The sequence below is a fragment of the Syngnathoides biaculeatus genome, chromosome 15, assembly GCF_019802595.1.
Source record: "Syngnathoides biaculeatus isolate LvHL_M chromosome 15, ASM1980259v1, whole genome shotgun sequence".
In the NCBI taxonomy this organism is placed as follows: Eukaryota; Metazoa; Chordata; class Actinopteri; order Syngnathiformes; family Syngnathidae; genus Syngnathoides; species Syngnathoides biaculeatus.
This window is the reverse complement of record NC_084654.1, coordinates 18,312,848-18,331,175: the sequence shown is the minus strand read 5'-3', so window position 1 is coordinate 18,331,175 and position 18,328 is coordinate 18,312,848. Positions and strand designations below refer to the sequence as shown.

The 18,328-nt window shown below is 40.9% G+C and overlaps 1 protein-coding gene across 2 annotated transcripts in view; it reads right to left on the bottom strand.

Moving 5' to 3' along the window:
• Window positions 1-17,789, bottom strand: part of pacrg (PARK2 co-regulated) — a 184,657-nt gene extending 166,868 nt beyond the window's left edge. For both annotated transcript variants that reach the window (XM_061843608.1, XM_061843610.1), the window contains exon 1: window positions 17,626-17,789. Coding sequence is in view for 1 of the 2 variants with exons in the window: in XM_061843610.1 (XP_061699594.1) it covers window positions 17,626-17,694 (69 nt within the window). In the remaining variant the exon portion in view is untranslated. The remainder of the gene's footprint in view (window positions 1-17,625) is intronic.
• Between the last annotated feature and the right edge of the window lie 539 nt (window positions 17,790-18,328).

Here is an 18,328-nt window from a genome sequence, read left to right as displayed (position 1 = left end):
GCCAGTCATGGAAGATGGAATAGACAGGCCCACGCTTTTCTGATAAGGTCAGCTTGCACAGCATTTTGAACAAGCAACAAATTAGCTCGCTTATTTGCAGTAGGGCGGGCACCAGAGCACTAGCGAACCTCCTATGAGAATAGTATTTTGTACAAAAAGTAATGCTGAGTTCAGTTACTAGGAGAACTTCTCGAAATGCAACTGTGTGTTTTTTTGCACATCCATGATCACTTGTGTTTGCTTCTCACAACCCGGAGTAACAAAACTGAAGTGGAAGGAAGCCATTAATCAGTTTAACAAATGGGACGACTGTATTCTCATCAGACTTTAAGAGGACTTTGTACAAAAAACGATGAGGGGTGTAATCTGAGCCATCAAGTCTTTGGGATGATAGCAAAACTAACTAGACAAATACGTAGATGCTAAACGTTTGTGATTTTTTTTCTCATTGTTGCTGAGATTTTGGTACCAGTTCAAACAAAAAGTAAGGACTGCACAGTAAATAAAAATATTTAGGGAGGATGTTCAATTTACATTCTTTATTGTTATAGCGCTTTTCATATATTAAAATGTATAATGTGCTTCACAAAGATTAAATCAGACAATTAATATAGCAAGCGACCGCCGGAGAAAAATTCCTTGGCCAATTATGCTGATTCTGAAGAATTATTTGTTTTCTATGCAGATTTGTTCAAAGTTCAGTCCACCTTCTAAAAATGATCTTGTTCAGTTCATTACTCAAAATTTTCAACTAAGTTCACCATTCCAAAAACTACTACTTCATAATTCTCATTTTTATCACTTACAGTATGTTTCTGACTATTTGCCTTAAAATAAGGGTATGTATTTCATTATCCCATTATGGCCACCCATTCTGTCGACGTTAGCAGCCAGCTGCAGCTTTCACCCTAAAATCTCAAACACATGAGATAAAACATGTTGATTGCATGTTTTTTTTGTTTTTTTTTTTTAATGAGGAACAGAAGCAACAATACAATTGTGTCCTTAATGTGCAAACAATAATATGACAGGAACTATGGCAAAAGGAGATTGATGACTTTAGTTTCCTCGCATGGCGAGCCGACAATATCAACAAAAACATTTTTATGTATATTCTTACACTGTATTACAAAACAAATTGCATATCATGAGTGTGATCATACATAATTTAAACCAATGCATTTTAAACAATAATTTTCAGAGGAATTCGTTTTTACAATTACAGTATCGACTGCAGGGGTCACCAATGCGGTGCCAGCGGCCGCATGGTAGCCCGCGAGGACAATTTAAGGCGCCCGCGAAGCATGTTCTAAAAATACCACAGCTTCAAATTTTGAGTCTGACTTGCTTATGCTATTTATATTTTTAAAATACCTGGAATGTCACATCATACAAAAAATTTAAATTCATATTTTATGTATGTATAATGAACTATGACTGAAGTTTGCTGCAAACAAGTCACGTAGCCCTTCGTACAATTAGTTCTCAAAAAGGTTGATGACCCTGATCTACTGTATGACAAAATAACCACGGAAGATTACGATCCCTCCTGTGACGTCGGGTTCTCACGCAGCTGTGAGGAACGAATGTTATCAGAAGCATTTAATCTGGTTTTGGTGTTAATTTGGTCTCAGTTTCTCAAAGTCTTTGTCTTTACTTGATCTTAATGTGATCGTGACAAACTTTTTTTTTTTTTTTTTAGCAATGATGAGGTTCTTGCTGCCGTAATGGTGGATTTTGTTGTCAAATTGCTTTTGTTAGTTCGTACAGCCACAGAGCCTCATGTAGCCTAAAATGTCAAGTTTGTACTATTTAATACGCAATTACAAGAACAGTTTTCTGTTTTCTAATTGCCTATTTCAGGTAGGTCAAAAGGAAGGAAGCTCTGTTACGCAGCTATGTCCAAAAGATCATCCAACAGCGTGGTTTTGCTTACTCATTACCTCTGCAGGGCAAAAGACAAGGCTGGCTGGTGGGAAGCGGATCTTTTTCAGTAGAATAAATCTGCGCCACCCCATTAATCTCTCATGACTAAACACCATGAAATGCACAAGTCTGGCAGCGAGCTTTATTATGTGCAGAAATTAGCCGCGTTGTGAGGGACAAGGTCGGATGCGAACAAATGAGAAAAGAGCTCTCTGTGGCTCATTTTATGCAGCGATCACAAGGCCGGACAAAACAGAGGGAGCACTTTTGCAGTTGTCACTGTGTCAGAGGCTTTTGGATCAACAATATCGCGCACACAAGCACAAGGGCAGCAGCGCTGTTGGCTGTGAAAAGTGACGACAATGCAACGCAGCGACACCATCTCGCCCGGTGTCACTACAAAGGCACAAGGATGAAACAGCTGACAGCTACCTGCTATTGAAGACCTTGAAAGAGGGATTACTTGAAAGAAAAACACCAGCGCTTCAAGGCTTGTAGAACTCCCCTCCTCTGTTTCCCCATCTCCTCTGTAAAGTCTAACACCATCCCTTTGAATAGCACACACATGGTGCGATGGGAACAACTGTACGTAATGTTTTAGAAAGACTAGCGTAGCGTGCGCATTGTAGCACGAATGACCAAGAGAGACTGGAAATGCCTTCAGTATTTTCTATCTTTTCTGTGTGGCCCACTTATCAACGAGGCAGCGAGGCAGTCGTGTGCTCGCACAGCCCTATTGGCTGACTCATATCGCCAAACTGCAGAAGAGATGATGGCATGCAGTGAATCAGCTCGCATGAAAGAGGAAGGAGGGAATACTATATTAGTTCCTACTACTTGGACAGTAAATGGAGAAGCACATGGACTAAGCCAATGAGGAGGAGATATGTATGGTGAGATAACGCGAGAAAAAATGTTCTCCACTCATTTCAAGTCAAATTCAAACCCAAACCGATTTTTTAAATGAAAAAAAATAAATAAATAATAATAATCAATGTCGTCCACGTTGCTAACACATGTTCAGGTTCACCATACAGACACTTTGCAGAGCTCACCAAGAAATGTCCACTTCACCTAATTCAAGTCAAACCAAAATAACTCAACCAACTAAATTCTTTGTGGAACACAATGTGATTCGAGTTGCTAAAACATCCTTTAGTATAAAAACTCATGGAAGAAATCGCCATGAAAAGTCTCTACTCAGTTTAAATCCAAAGAAGAATTCACTTAACAGCCTATTAGTGGCTAGAACGTGTTTTCACTATGTTCCGCAAAAAAAATGGAAAAATCTAAAGAGTAAAAAGGATCTATATTGTTTTAAAACTGCACAGTGCTTTCCTAACACAGAACACTTGACAGACAAAGAATTTGTAATGTTAACAATGCAAATCTTGACCACAAAAATGCGATCATTTGAAAGTGATTTGGGTTCAACATTGGACTGCAGGCGATTATTTGATAAACTTCATTGAGGAAAAAGAAACAAACTCTGAAAAAGTGAGTTTTATACAATCCCCAAAAAATTAACAGTACCATTTGGATTGTTTTTAACAGATATTATATCAAAGAGTGGCCAATCTTTGAGAAACACCATTTCCTAATAAATCGCTGGGTGTCGTCCATTCTATGATAAATGAATGCCAATGTCAAGAAGTGATGAAATTTTTCTCCGTCTTCTTTCGGCTTGTCCCGTCAGGGGTCGCCACAGCGCGTCATCTTTTTCCATCTCAGCCTATCTCGTGCATCCTCCTCTCTAACACCCACTGCCCTCATGTCCTCCCTCACAACATCCATCAACCTTTTCTTTGGTCTTCCTCTCGCTCTTTTGCCTGGCAGCTCCATCCTCAGCACCCTTCGACCAACACACTCAACCAAACCATTGAAGTCTGCTCTCTCTAACCTTGTCTCCAAAACATCCAGCTTTGGCTGTCCCTCTAATGAGCTCATTTCGAATCCTATCCAACCTGTTCACTCCAAGCGAGAACTTCAACATTTTCATTTCTGCCACCTCCAGTTCTGCTTGCTGCTTGTTGTTTCTTCAGTGCCACCGTCTCTAATCCGCACATCATGGCCGGCCTCGCCACTGTTTCGTAAACTTTGCTCTTCATCCTAGCGGAGACTCTTCTGTCACATAGAATACCAGACACCTTCCATAAACTGTACCACACCGCTTGGACCCGTTTTTTCACTTCCTTACCACACTCATTATTGCTCTGTATTGTTGACCCCAAGTATTTGAAGTCATCCACCCTCGCAATCGCTTCTCCCTGGAGCTTCACTCTTCCTCCTCCGCCTCTCTCATTCACGCACATACATTGTTTTACTTCAGCTAAGCTTCATTGCTCAGGGGAAAAAAAAGGTTTTGAAAAAAAACTCTCTTCAAAAGGTACTGCTGTACACACACAGGAATTAAAAATGGAGCCAACCTAAACAATAGTATCTACAGAATTACCTAAAAGCAGTCTCTCATGTGAAGTTGAGTGTGTGGTCGTACTGCATGTTGGAAATGATTTCTGCACAGTATCAAAGAAGATTTTCCGTAATGTCGCGATGGCATCTTTCATGTAAATTTACGTTCAGGTAGACTCTGATGTGTTCAACCCACAATCTTGATGTTCTGACAGCTCCGGTTGCTAAAGTGCTCTCAAAATGTGTCGTGTTATACAATGCTAACAAAATCGGTTGGTAAACGTCTGTCGTGTTGTACACTGCGCAATGTATGGATGTGTGGTCAAGAAAGAAACTAAAGTAGCAGAATCTCCAATTGTGGCTGTTAGAGAGAGCAGGGATGCAGCGCATTGTCTTTCCAATCCTAATCAGTAACAACACCGCGGGGTATTAAAACACTACACCGGGCCATGAAATTAATGAGACACACCGGAAAAACTAAATCTATGACCTGCTGCACTTGACACTTCTACTGCGGCAAAGGAGAGAAAAAAAATAATCATAATTTACATGCTCTAACGAATTTCATTCTCTCAATAAGTAGCATCTCGTCAATAAACATCATCATAACTGCGTTTAAGTTATGACCAGGCTGCCTGTTAGAATATTAATGTTCCCGCAGTATGTGACAGCAATACTTGCCTGAGAAGCAGGCTATGCGTTGATTTTGGATAAGTAGGCTGGAGACTTTTTTTTGGTGAAAATATACACAAAGTCGACTTATACAGCCACGTCTGGGTTTATTGGGTCTGAATTAATATATACATTTCATACTTGCAAAGCATCATTAACAGTCATTACCGGTTCCAAAAACTCAAGAGAGAATATTATCCAGTGATTTGCGGGTACTGCAAAATGAACTCCAGGCCGGTGTCCAGTCACGTATACAATATGACTTTCTATTCCTGGGACTTGGCCTTGGTGCCTTGAAGGCTTGTCTGTTGGAAATTATGCTGAAGGTTTGCCTTCAGAGAGAGCGGAGGGAGCACATGTGAAATGTGACCTTTTACTTAAATCAAACTTGGCCAGATCTACACTTAAGGTTACGTCCCAGCTCTCCTCGTACACGCAGACATGACGAATCTTGTATTACACAATATATAATATCCTTTCTTGAAAAATGTGTATGTTCAGAAGCAGGAGCTAATCTGTTTTGAACTAATTCACACCAGTAGTCATTTGTTCAGATTGGATTTCTTAGTCACGTGAAATCTTGAAGCTCGACTGTCCACGCTGTCATTTTCAAACGATCAACTCTCAACTAACCTACTTGCATTGGTTGCTATGGTAACAACCAAGGTGTAAGTTCATTAAGGTGACAACACATTACAAACAAAAGTGGAAACATTGGGAAAAACATCATCACAACATCCAGCCATACATTCTTTTAAGGTGTGTTTTGTGTCTTCGATGTCGATATGATCAATGTTGTTTTTCTAAATCAGCTGCGTTATTGGGACAACAATTTTGTCTCTGCTGGTCTGTCTGCCTCCCGATGTTGTGCAGCTCTGCAAATGAAGTAAATACCGCTTTAATATTCGATTTCAGACACCCGAGTGGCCAGACTCGAGATGCTTCTGCAGATGTTTGTGCAGGATTTGTAGCGCAAATGATGTTTGCAGAAGTGATCCGCATTTGAGTGCATTTCCTTTATAAAGTACTGAGAGAATGAATGATCAATGAATCAATTAATCACTTTATGAATGTTCTTTTTCTACAGCAGTGACTTATTGAGCATAGAAATGTTCCCTGGGAGAGTTGTACCTTAACAGAGGTTTGCCTGGATTTATCTCAACATCCATAGAAGACGGCAACTTTAATTACAATCTGAAGTGGTTTGGATGTGATTTCTGGTTATTTTCTGCTGTTTAGACTTCATTAAATCAAGGGGGAAATGGTCCACATCAGATTTGGGTTTAACAAGGCCTTGATGTATTCCAGAACAATAAAACCAAAGGCTGTCTACTATTGGATGTACACAATGCTCAGACTAGTAATTCATCTCACTGGTTAGAACAACACAACAGACAGCCTGATTTGGTTTGGAAATTGTAAGGATAAAAGTACGAGGAAATCCAATGCAATTCAAAGCAAGAAAAACATACAAATCTGCTTTTGCGCATTTGAATGTGACATCTAATACGTCTGGATCCAAAACTCGTGGCACAGATCCCAGTAGGGGGTGTTCCCAGAAATACAGTACACTTTATGAAAAAGAGCTTTGTTGTTAGGACCACCTGCCGGGATCATGCTCTAAATGATGCTCCACCCGTCAGATTATCCCGACAGATAAAGGGGGTGGGGGGGTCTACAATTTTAGCTTCCTGGATGCTTTGAAAAACAAAAAGTCTCTCCAATGAATAAGATGTAAAACTGTGCTTGTTGTTGTCCTTTTAGCACCAGAGGAGAGACACAACGAGATGCACTAGCAAACAAATACAAACAAGCTTAAGCAAAAATGTGCTCGGTGCACTTTATGACGAGAACTGTCGTCTTTTTGATCTGATGAATCCAGAGAGAGGCAAGCATGTCAAGGTCACCGCAGGTTTGCGCTGGTGTCATCAATCCCTGCTCCTCCAATTCATCTATCTCGCCATCCATCTATTCAATCGAGCCTCCCCCGTGTGCAACTCTTTGCAATGCATTGCAGATTGCCAATGTTCTGACAGTGAAAGAGGTGTCTAGACTATTTGTATGAGCCTTTGTTAGCTTCCTCTTCTATCCCACACCTCTAATGACATGAATAAATCAAGACTGTGTGAATGAGCACAAGTCGATCCGGTGCATAGCAGGTAACATTTATATTTTTGACATTATACACAATTGACAGAAACCTGCATTTCCTTACTTGCCGACAGGAAGAATACCAATCAATGAATCAAATACATTCTTTCTGACTATTCTGAACTCATATTTCCATGCCAGTTGTCTAATTGAGCAGAATGCTGTCGATTTGTGCTCTGGGCTGTCAAAATGGGGGACAAATATGCGTTCACAATTACTTTTAGAGGGGGCCCACAATGAAAGGGGGGCCGGAATTTTATCTGGTGCTACACCCATTTTTGTGCTATGGTAAAGTCCTTTGAGGGTGAAACTCAACTTCCCATAACTGACAGTGCATTGTTGTCACTGAATCAACCGCACTTCTGCTGTTAACATTAGCTAAAACGTGACTTTCAAGACACAAGACTGTGGCTGCCTCTCGGTTCTGAGGTTTTGGGTTCAAATCTAGGCTCTGGCCTTCCCGTGTGAAGTTTGCATGTTCTACCTGTGACTCAGTGGGCTTTCTCCAGGAACTCCATTTTCCTTCCTTCTTCTTCTTCTTTTCCTTTCGGCTTGTCCCGATTAGGGGTCGCCACAGCGTGTCATCTTTTTCCATCATCTCGTGCATCTTCCTCTCCAACGCCCACAGTCTTCTGGTCCTCCCTCACCACATCCATCAACCTTTTCTTTGGTCTTCCTCTCGCTGTTTTGCCCGGCAGTTCCATCCTCAGCACCCTTCTACCGATATACTCACTCTCTCACCTCTGAACATGTCCAAACCATCTAAGTCTGCTCTCTCTAACCTTGTCTCCAAAACATCCAACTTTGGCTGTCCCTCTAATGAGCTCATTTCTAATCCTATCCAACCTGCTCATTCCGAGCGAGAACCTCAACATCTTCATTTCTGCTACTTCCTTCCACATTCCCAAAACCTGCAAATTACATTTACTGAAGATTCTAAATTGTCTTTTGGTGTGTGAATATGAGTCTAAAAGGCTAATCTTGAATTTGTACCCAACAATTGGCTGGCATCAAGTTCAGGGTATACCCCCCCATTCACCCAAAGTAAGCTGTGATAGGCCCAAGCACACCCACAACGCTCGTGAGGAGAAGTAGAATGTAAAATGGATGGCTGGATGGATGGATGGATTGCATGGATGGATCAAGACACAAATCAATAGCCAACTCCCACCAATCAATAACCAACCAGATTATTTCTAGCTTCTGTGTTGCTCTTTTATTTAAATGGCAGTGGCCTGCATAATGGAGACAAAATCCCCCCAAGACTTTTTCATCCTTGGAGAAATTATCTGAGCCATAATAGAGGTGGGATGCTGCCCCTGTGTAAGGGGATTCCACAATGCTTTGATTGCTAATTTCACCTGGCCTCACCAGTATTCGCTCAACAACTACAGTACTTCATGCGCTGCCAATGATGTCACTCAAAAAATCTCATCGCAGGAGGCCATTATATGTGTGAAAGTGAAAGTTTTGTTTGAAAACCAACATTCTTGAATAATGAAAGTAAAAAGTTAAAGAGAGTGCCGCATCACTCTTCCTCCGCTGAATCATATTCACTTTCCAATACTCAAACTCAAATTTAACCTAATTTACCCATGATGAATTGGACACAACTCCGCTTGGAATGGATTTTTCTTTTAATCTTCCATCTTGGAGGAATTGTCAACGTGACACTGACCCCTCAAACTCCTCGATAAATCTCTCACTGTCAGAGCATCTACTAAAATGTAAATGGGGAAAATACAGCTAAGCCAACCTAAAAAAAAAAAAAAAAAGTGATTTTATATTCTCTCATATAAAAAACAAGTCTGACACATTTTCTTGCATTAGCACCCGTGTCAGCGTCGGTGTCACAACCTCGCAGAAGCAGTCATGGCAGACAGGCCAAGCAACGTCAGTTAGATTTGACAAGACCAAAAGAAATGCGTGTCAAGAGTGGCAGATGGAACGGTGAGCATCTGCCACAATGCTCAAGCACTTGGCCGAAATCAAAAGGGAGAGATGAGGGCCTTCAGAAGGACATGCAAAGCCATGTCTAAGACCAGGCAAGCGCCGAAGATCAGGTTCGAGAGGTTACTTCATTTCTCCCTTTGTTCTCCATCAGATGGGAAGAGAATTGAGACAAATCGTCAATTTGGGAGAGAGAAAAAATTAGCAAGAGGAAAGAACGAGAAAAATTGGGTGGGGAGAGAATGACTCACGAGCAGGTTCCCTGTCTCCTCCTGCCACAGTGAGCTGTGTTGATCAAACACGTGTGAGGAGAATTTGCGTCAATGTTTCCGGACAGCGGAGGTAATGAGTAGAACTAGAAAGACGCCAGGCCGTGATGCAGAGCGTTTCCGACAGAATTCTGTGTACTTGTGTCTCATGCTCATTCTCTTTTCCTACAGTCTCATGATCCTAGCTCTGATCCTGAATTTGTTCTATCCATTTTCTGTAGCATTTATCTTGTCCAAGGTCACGGTCTTTGGTAGAGGCTATCCTTGCTAACTAAGGGCGAAAGCCAAACTACACTTTGGACTGGTAACCAGTCAATAGCAAGGTGACTGTAAATAGGGCACTGAGTGTAAACTTATCCTAACAAAGCAACAAAAATGTCACCAATACATACCGCCATGATATAAATGGCCCTGTGACAGATTATAAAGAATGTTCTTAGAGAAAACTTTGTACCGGTTTTCGCATCTCTGATTGATCCATTGGGTGCCCTGCCAATGTATTAAAAAAAAATAATAAAAAAAAAAGGATCTGCCTGAAGGTATTATCAAGATGGCTGCCAAGTTGCGAGACGTGCAGCTGAAGTACTTTGGCATCTGCATACAGAGCGGGAGAGGGCCATGTGCTACATATTAATAGTATGGAACAAAGTGAAATTACCTTTGATGAAAACTGACTTAATTAATCACAATACAAACACTGTCAAGTGGGTCCCGCATATTAACGTTGACTAAATTGTTTACCACATCGAGTGGAACAAATCTGAACGTCAAGACAAAAAACTAGCTAATTCTCTTGACAAAGACGCAATGCAATGCAGAAGGTATGGCTATTGTGGTCTTCCATGAACAAGGTTGTCAGTTCCGTGTCGTTAGAATTACGTGCACATATTACGCATATGCTACCGTATGCTACATGATAATGGGATTCTCGTCAAGAGCTTTATCGCCATTGTGATACATGTGACATAATGCTGCTGTGCTTCTTTAGCCTTGTGATATACTAAACGGTTCAAGTGGCACAATTCAGATTTTTTGCACTGAATCAAGACATCCTGAGCTTCAAATTAGGCCTCTTCCAAACGTGTATGAAAAAGTATTGAAAGAGCATATACAAACAGATAAGATTTTAACTTAATGCAAGCCTGATCTTATCAAAATTCACCAGTCAATATCAATCCACACAAACATCACACCTGTGTTAGGTAATTTATGCAAGGCATAGCTAAATCAAAATAACAGTAAATGGCTAGACCATTACCTCTAAATTGCCCCTAGGTGTGATTGTGACTGTTTGTCTCTATGTGCCCTGCGATTGGCTGGTAACCAGTTCAGGCTGTACCCGGCCTCCTGCCCGTTGACCATTGGGATGGGGTCCAGCACTCCCTGCAACCCTTGTGAGGATAAGCGGCAAAGGAAATGGATGGATGGATGGATGGTTAGACCATTATACTGCACGTGGCCTCAACATGGTACATCTGAAGTTCATCATCCCTCCCTTTTCTTGGGTGCTTGTCTACATCAGCACATACAAAGGATCCTCGGTTTACAATGACGTTCCATTCCTACGGCAGCAACTCAATCCAAAATTGCACCAGTCGAAATACACAGTAGTACATCGGTAACTTACGCTAACACTGTGGCGAAGACATTCATCCATTTTCCGAGCCACTTATCCCCACAAGAGTCCCGGGAGCGCTGGAGCCTATCCCAGTCAACTTCCGGCGAAAGACGGGACTCCACCCTGAACTGGTCACCAGTCAGTCACAGGGCACATAGTGGTTAAAACATAATAACGGTAAATATTCCCATGAGCCCATGTAGTTGTTAACATGCTTTCAAAGCATGTTTGCAAGTAGGTTGTTTCAAGTGGTTCCGAACACGTAGAGAGTATTATCCAATACGGGTCACTTTAAAGTGAATCTACAGTGAAATAATCAGATACAGATTTCGGGTAGTTGGATAGAGGTGTGGTTTAAAGCCAGCCTTTGGTACCAGAAAAATATGCCTTAAAAAAAAGAAAGGAAATAAAATGGACTGCTCAGCATAATTGGTTGGCTTCTAACACCAATCCCCCTTAAGCGCAATAAGACCCCATTAGCTGACACCATATTAAGCAAATTGATTTCAAGGTCATTGTCATCATCAAAATACTTTACAGAGACACTAAAGTAAGAGCAAACACACCGGTGCCTCTCATGTGATACGATTCAAGACTGACAAGCTCCTTGATGACGCATAGGTCAACACGTCCTCTGCGTTGGTTAGCACATGACACGGGGGCTAATTAACTCCAGAGCGGAAAATAAAGTCTCGGCGAGAGGCAATAAACATTCTCCGTTAAAATACATTTAATTAGAATGCAGGCTACGAGGCCTTCAAGGAGAATGGAATAAACACAAAGGCCAGTGTAATTGTCCAGAGAGCTCTGTGGAAAGCAAACATAATAAGACACAATCAGCCAAGCGCTCGGTAAGAGGTCACGCTGTACGCCACATGTCTCCACAGTATTTTTCCGAACTGTGTTTTCTGCATCTACGGAAAAGGTCAGAAACATGTTGAGACAGTGGTCCACTAAAAGTGGCGCACAACGGGAATTAAACGCTAATCTATGTGTTGACACCTGGTGAGGGGAGATTGAAGGTTATGCATGAAGTCCAGAAGCTTTATTGTGTTTTTCGGGCCCCAAAAGCAAAAACAAAAAATTGAAATCTTTCAAAAGCTCCTTGAAATCTAATTGGGCTTTCCCCAATTTTTTGGGCTTGGCGTTCCGAATAAAGGGAACCAACAGAACATTGGTGTAAATTACACCCGGCAATTTTCTGCATTCGGCGGTACTACCCAATGTAAGAGGATTTCGATGGTGAAGAATAACACCTAACTTAACTATTTTATATGTACACCGAAAGCTGACATCATCATGCAACTCATTATCTCATTTTTGAGGTTAAGTCCCTGTGTCAGATCACTCACTGTTGCAGCAATATCCCGCCTAGTTAGGTTCTGTGTTGAGGACAACGGCAGGCAAATGCTGATTCTTCCGCTAAAGGAAGTCAAAAACATGCTTGTAATTGGGACCTATAAATGTTTTTTTTTTAAACATTTCATGCCTAGAAAGAGTACCACACATGCATTATTTGCCTTGAGGATGCTCGCGGAAAAGTACAGAGAAGGTCAGAAGGAGCTACATTGTGTCTTTGTAGACCTAGAGAAAGCCTATGACAGAGTACCAAGAGAGGAACTGTGGTACTGCATGTGCAAGTATGAGGTGGTGAGAAATATGTTAGAATAGTACAGGACAGCGGTGAGATGTGCCGTAGGTGTGTCAGAAGAATTTAAGGTGGAGGTGAGACTGCATCAGGGTTCCGCGCTGAGCCCCTTCCTGTTTGCGGTACTAATGGATAGGCTGGCAGACGAGGTAAGACTGTAATCCCCTTGGACCATGATGTTCGCAGATGATATTGTGGTATGCAGTGAAAGCAGGGAGCAGGCGGATGAAAAATTAGAAAGATGGAGGTACGCACTGGAAAGGAGAGGAATGAAGATTAGCCAAAGTAAAACAGAATATATGTGCGTGAATGAGAGGGGTGGAGGAGGAAGAGTGAAGCTCCAGGGAGAAGAGATAGCGAGGGTGGAAGACTTCAAATACTTGGGGTCAACAATACAGAGCAATGGTGAGTGTGGTAAGGCAGTGAAGAAACGGGTACAAGCGGGTTAGAACAGTTGGCGGAAGGTGTCTGGTGTTCTATGTGACAGAAGAGTATCCCCTAGGATGAAGGGCAAAGTTTATAAAACAGTGGTGAGGCCGGACATGATGTACGGATTAGAGACGATAACCAAAAATAAGCATTGTGCGTCAGCCCATTATTTTTTCTTCTTTTTTATGTAAACATGAACCTGGCATTTGAACTGACGCGTGTAGGCTTTTTTTTTCTATCTATCCACTGTAACACTATGCAGGTGTTTGCACTGACACCCCCAACCTGCTGTTATTTCTACCACCTTAGTAGAAGAAGCCACCGGCACAGTGAATAACGGCTTTGTTCCTCGCGCTGTCAGCAACACAAGGTGACGACCCCCCCCCCCCGGAATATAAACTGCATCGGTTTCTTCTTCTTTTTTTTTTTTTTTTTTGTCTGTGAATACGTGGGGGACGTGGAAAAAAAAATAGCTAAGACTTTCGGTGGCCGGCGTTAGTGATTCAATTTCTATAGCCACAAATACTTTAAAGTATAATAAGCCTATGCTTCAAGTCCCCGCCGCCTTTCAAGGCTTGAAATGGCCCTGTCGTAACCTACAAATCACAGCTCGCCGCAAAGCTGCCCTCGCCACGGCGATATGTCAGCGACCACAAGGGAGGAAAACAACACAGGGGCGGCAGATATGACGAGCGAGCCCCTGAAACCCCCCCAACGATTTAGCCCTTAGTGCAGAAGCATCACAGAAGTTGCTGAAGCGGCAGATCCTCACGAGAGATGGTGACTATCAAAGGACTTTGTGAAGGCCTCCCCGGTGAATTTTTTTGATCATAGATTTGTTAACGACAATTAAAAAAATAAACTGATACTTTGATTCAACGCGTCAGTTTTTACCAGGTTCTTTTTTTTTCTCTCTGTTAAACAGCCTTTTCTCAAGATACATTGAAAGGACGGCTCAGGATAGAACATGTATTATCCATAGTTCATAAACTGTTGTTCGATAATCCTCATTCTGCTCATTTTGGGAGTAATTTCCCCATGTCTGTTCCTGCTCCTGCTGACTCACTGTTAAAATTCCCGTTGGCTCCCTGCTCCTGCTATTTGATTAAAATACAGTAAAAGAGAAAAAAATTGGTCTTTTCTTGATTCTGTGTCCTACGCCTCGGCGATTATATATGATTGACATCAATTTCAGGTTGATTACGGTGATCCAGCATGACAGAAATGTGCACAAGCTTTTCCAACTCCACTTCTGTTTGTGTAGAGAATTGGTCTCAGTCTGAGGCTACAGATTTAAATTGAAAAGTATCGATTTTGTTTTGGCTGTAAAACACGAGAATTTAACATTTCTTTGAAATTTGTGTGAACAAAATTTTTGCTAGTGTGGATTCAAACCGTCACATCACTAACCTGTAGGTTTGCTCGTTATCGTAGCGTAAGCGGGGAGGCCTTGGCCATTTTTATGGGTTTAGTCACTTGATGTTTGCTACGCAAGCAGGAGAGCAGGTGTGGCATTAATTTGGGTCGATAGCGGAGGGTGACGATCCCAAACGTGGGAGCCCCTGAAACGCATTATTAGGAATTCCACTCGTGTTCTCGGGCAAGACACGCATTTGCTCCAATATCATTGGCTCCAAGACAGCCTCCGGTGCAAGATGATTGGATGTGTATCCTCTTACTATAGAGCTTGTGCACCTACGTGCAGCTCTTTTTGACTGGCAACATGGGGCCGTGAAAATGGTGACGTTATGTGCACGATCTCTGTACAACCTACTACTTCCAAATGGACTAGAATGGAACCATAACATTTGATTTTGTACGTATGCAATACATATTTAGAATGGTCATCTCATTACATCTGCCCACAATGCAGGAGCCAATCAGATTGCAGTGTGGCATGTACTATTAAGTTATATATTTTGTTTTATTTCTCCTTTAGTGTGCCCTGTGACTGACTGGCGACCAGTTCAGTTTGTTGTAGTAGTAGTCCACCGTTCGCCCCAAAGTTAACTGGGATAGGCTCCAGCACTCTCGCAACCCTTGTGAGGATAAGCAGTAAAGAAAATGGATGGGTGGATTTCTCCTTCAGCTTTACGTCGTTATCATTTATGATTTATCCCATACAACTTTAAGAAAAAACCAAAGTCTTTTTTTTTTTTTTTTTTACAATATTTTTACTTGCCAGCACTAGTCAAGTCACAGGATTGTGAGTCTTCTTGCGTTCATGGAAAAAGAATTAAACAGAATAATTAATCAAGCTTCATCCATCTCAGGAGGACGCCATGTTGGATAATATTAACCATCCGCTGTCGATTGAAATTAACGTCATAATTTCTCTTTCTTGTTGTTCCCGATACATGCGCGAGCAAACCAGGAACAAAGGTTAAGGCTATGTGTATGCTTCAATAACTAGTAGAAATGATTGTTGGTGATGAGGTTTGATCTCACGCTTGCAAAAATTTTGTTCATATACAGTATATATGTCCTAAATAACAGGAGCGCAACACAGCAGCATTTTCTAGCATCACGCAAATTTCAGTGCCCGTGACTTTGTCACCTTAAAAAAGACGAACGACAAGTAAAATGGCTTGTGAGCAATGTCAAGGAGGCTGGCAGTCACACTTGTCTACGAGGGAATTCATGCGGAAAAGGAGGCAGACTTTTACCACGAGAGGAGCTCAATTTGACACAATTGTAAAAAAAAAAAAAAAAAAAGTGATGTTCAAAAAAAAAAAAAAAGACACACTCAACTGTGGACCCACAAACAAGCGTCGCCTGAATGGAAACTAAGTACACACAAAAAAAGATCGTTTTGATCAAGCTTCCGTGGATGACAAATTCTTTGATATGAGATGATAGCGTCTGACCCAGATGTGTAAATATTGCGATCATGTACGCCGTACACCAACCACTCTGTAGCCTTTCATGTTAATGCTACCTCTCCAAGGTGTTAGCGCAAACATTTGCATCTTCTTCTGCATGTGGCTTCAAAAGGTACAATTTGAGCTATTTTAGGGGTGACATTGAAGTCCTATTAAACACACAGAGGCAGACACACACGCACACTAACATCAAAAAAGACAAATGTCATTTTTTTTATTCTAATTATGCTGTATTTTTATGCCACTGCAATTATTGCCACATCTACTGTAGTCATTTTCAGTATAAAATCAGATCGAACCTAATTTAAGGAGAATATGAAGCATTTACCACAAACACATACTTAAAAGAAAAAGATTTTACCTCTTTATATAAAGTCACTGCTTATTTTAGTGTGGATTGCCTTGCAGATGTTTTTATTTAAATGTTTGTTTGTTTTAATTTCACTTATTTAGTGGGTCTGCAGAGAAAGTAGAGGCAGAACAGGCATTTCCATTTTGGTGGATTTTTTTCCTACATTGTTTTCGTTGAACCACGATGGTGATTATTTATTTTATTCATTTATTATATGATTTATTTGCACATGAACCTTGTGGATAAGCACTCATCGTTTTATTGTATGCACTGACATGTAATGACATTTATAGCTTTTGATTTTATTTGATTTGATTTGATGAAAAAAAGTGGCTGCTGTCTCTCAGATTTGGAGTTACTGCACATGCCTTTCATTGTGTTGGCGCATCACCATTGCAAGTCTTATTTTAAACTCATGTCGAATTTACTTTAATTACTTTCCAACCGTATTAAGATTTTCTTCGTGGGTTTGGGAATGTTTCTTTTTACATGTAACATTTTTCAAAAGTTCAACTTGTGGTGACCGTCAGTTTAAAAATACTAGTATGTGTGAACAAAGTTGGAAATTCTGCTCGGTTAATTATCACTAATCAACATGGTTGAAAGTGGCTCCAAGTTAAATACAAAAAAATATATATATATATATATATATATATTTGGAATTCCAGACAGAAGCAGAAGGTATAAGAGTTATTTTTAGGGTGACCTGATAAAAGCTATTAAACACATATTCTCAACCACTGATTTTACACCTTTTTAATTGATCCTCAGAAAGAATGTTGCTCCAGGCATCTCCAGTCATTCAATATTTATTTGTTTTTTTTTTTCTTCTGTTTTGTTCTTTTGGAACACGATGGAAAATCATTGTTGGTCCCAAAATAACATCCCATTTAGAGATGTTATTTTATGAGCAAGCAATAAATAAGAAGGCATTTTCCATCTTGGGGTGAAAGAACACTGCTTACCTGCTTTATATGCAGTATGTGATCTTTAATTTAACCTCAAATAATACACTATCGTATTATCATATTACATTATCGTATTATCAGATATCATTATGCGGATCCTCGTTTTTAGCTAGCTTCTGATTGGCTGGTTGATTATGGTGAGTAACACAGTTGACAAAGGAGCCTCAAAAATGAGATTAAACATCGTTTTGCACGTCTTTCGGGTGGATGTTGTTTTTTTTTTCTCCCTTCAAAAACGTCACTACATCACTCTAATTCCACATTAAGCTAAGAAGGGGAACTAGAGAATGCTAATGCTAACGGCTAACAAGGCTAACGTCATTAGCCACAGGAAACGACGACGTCGCTCACCGCGGCGCTCTTCATGGCGGCTTTCACGGTAAACGCTTGAACGTGCGGCGTTCTTTTACTCCTCAACATGTCCACAAGTCAGCTCTTTATGTTTATCTTCTTTTTCTCTGGGTGAAAAAAAGTTTGTTTGGTTGCTAGGCAACGTTTTATAGACGCCACCGGTGGGCAGGCCCGCGCTTGTGCGCATGCGTGCGTCAGCAAGCCTTGTTACCTTAGCAACCGGCCAGTAGCGCGCCTCCCCCCATAAAATAAATAAATACATAAAGCAAAAAAAAAAGTGCTGCAGTTAATCAGCAGGACTCCTCCGTATTAATACGTTGCAGTTAATTATTCAACAGTGGCGTTTTCACCCTCACAATACAAATTAATACACAGAGCCTTGTTAATGTTTTTTTTCCCCCTGCAATCATTAGGATGATTTATTATATCTCTGTCTAATGATTTTAATCATGGCAGGTCAGTGTGGCAAAGCAGTTGTACTTTTTTTTTTTTTTTTTTGCAAGCATTTACACAAGGCGGGTCAAATGATTTGTTGGATCACTCCACATGCTAAATGAATGTAATAGCTCATATTAAAAGTCAGCAATTTTTTTTTTTTTTTCCCAACAATAGGTGAGCACTTAACTGAAGGTGACCCAGCTTGGAAGTAATCATCATTAGTAAACGTCGCAACCTGTTTTATTTCTTCCTTCTCCTTTTTGGA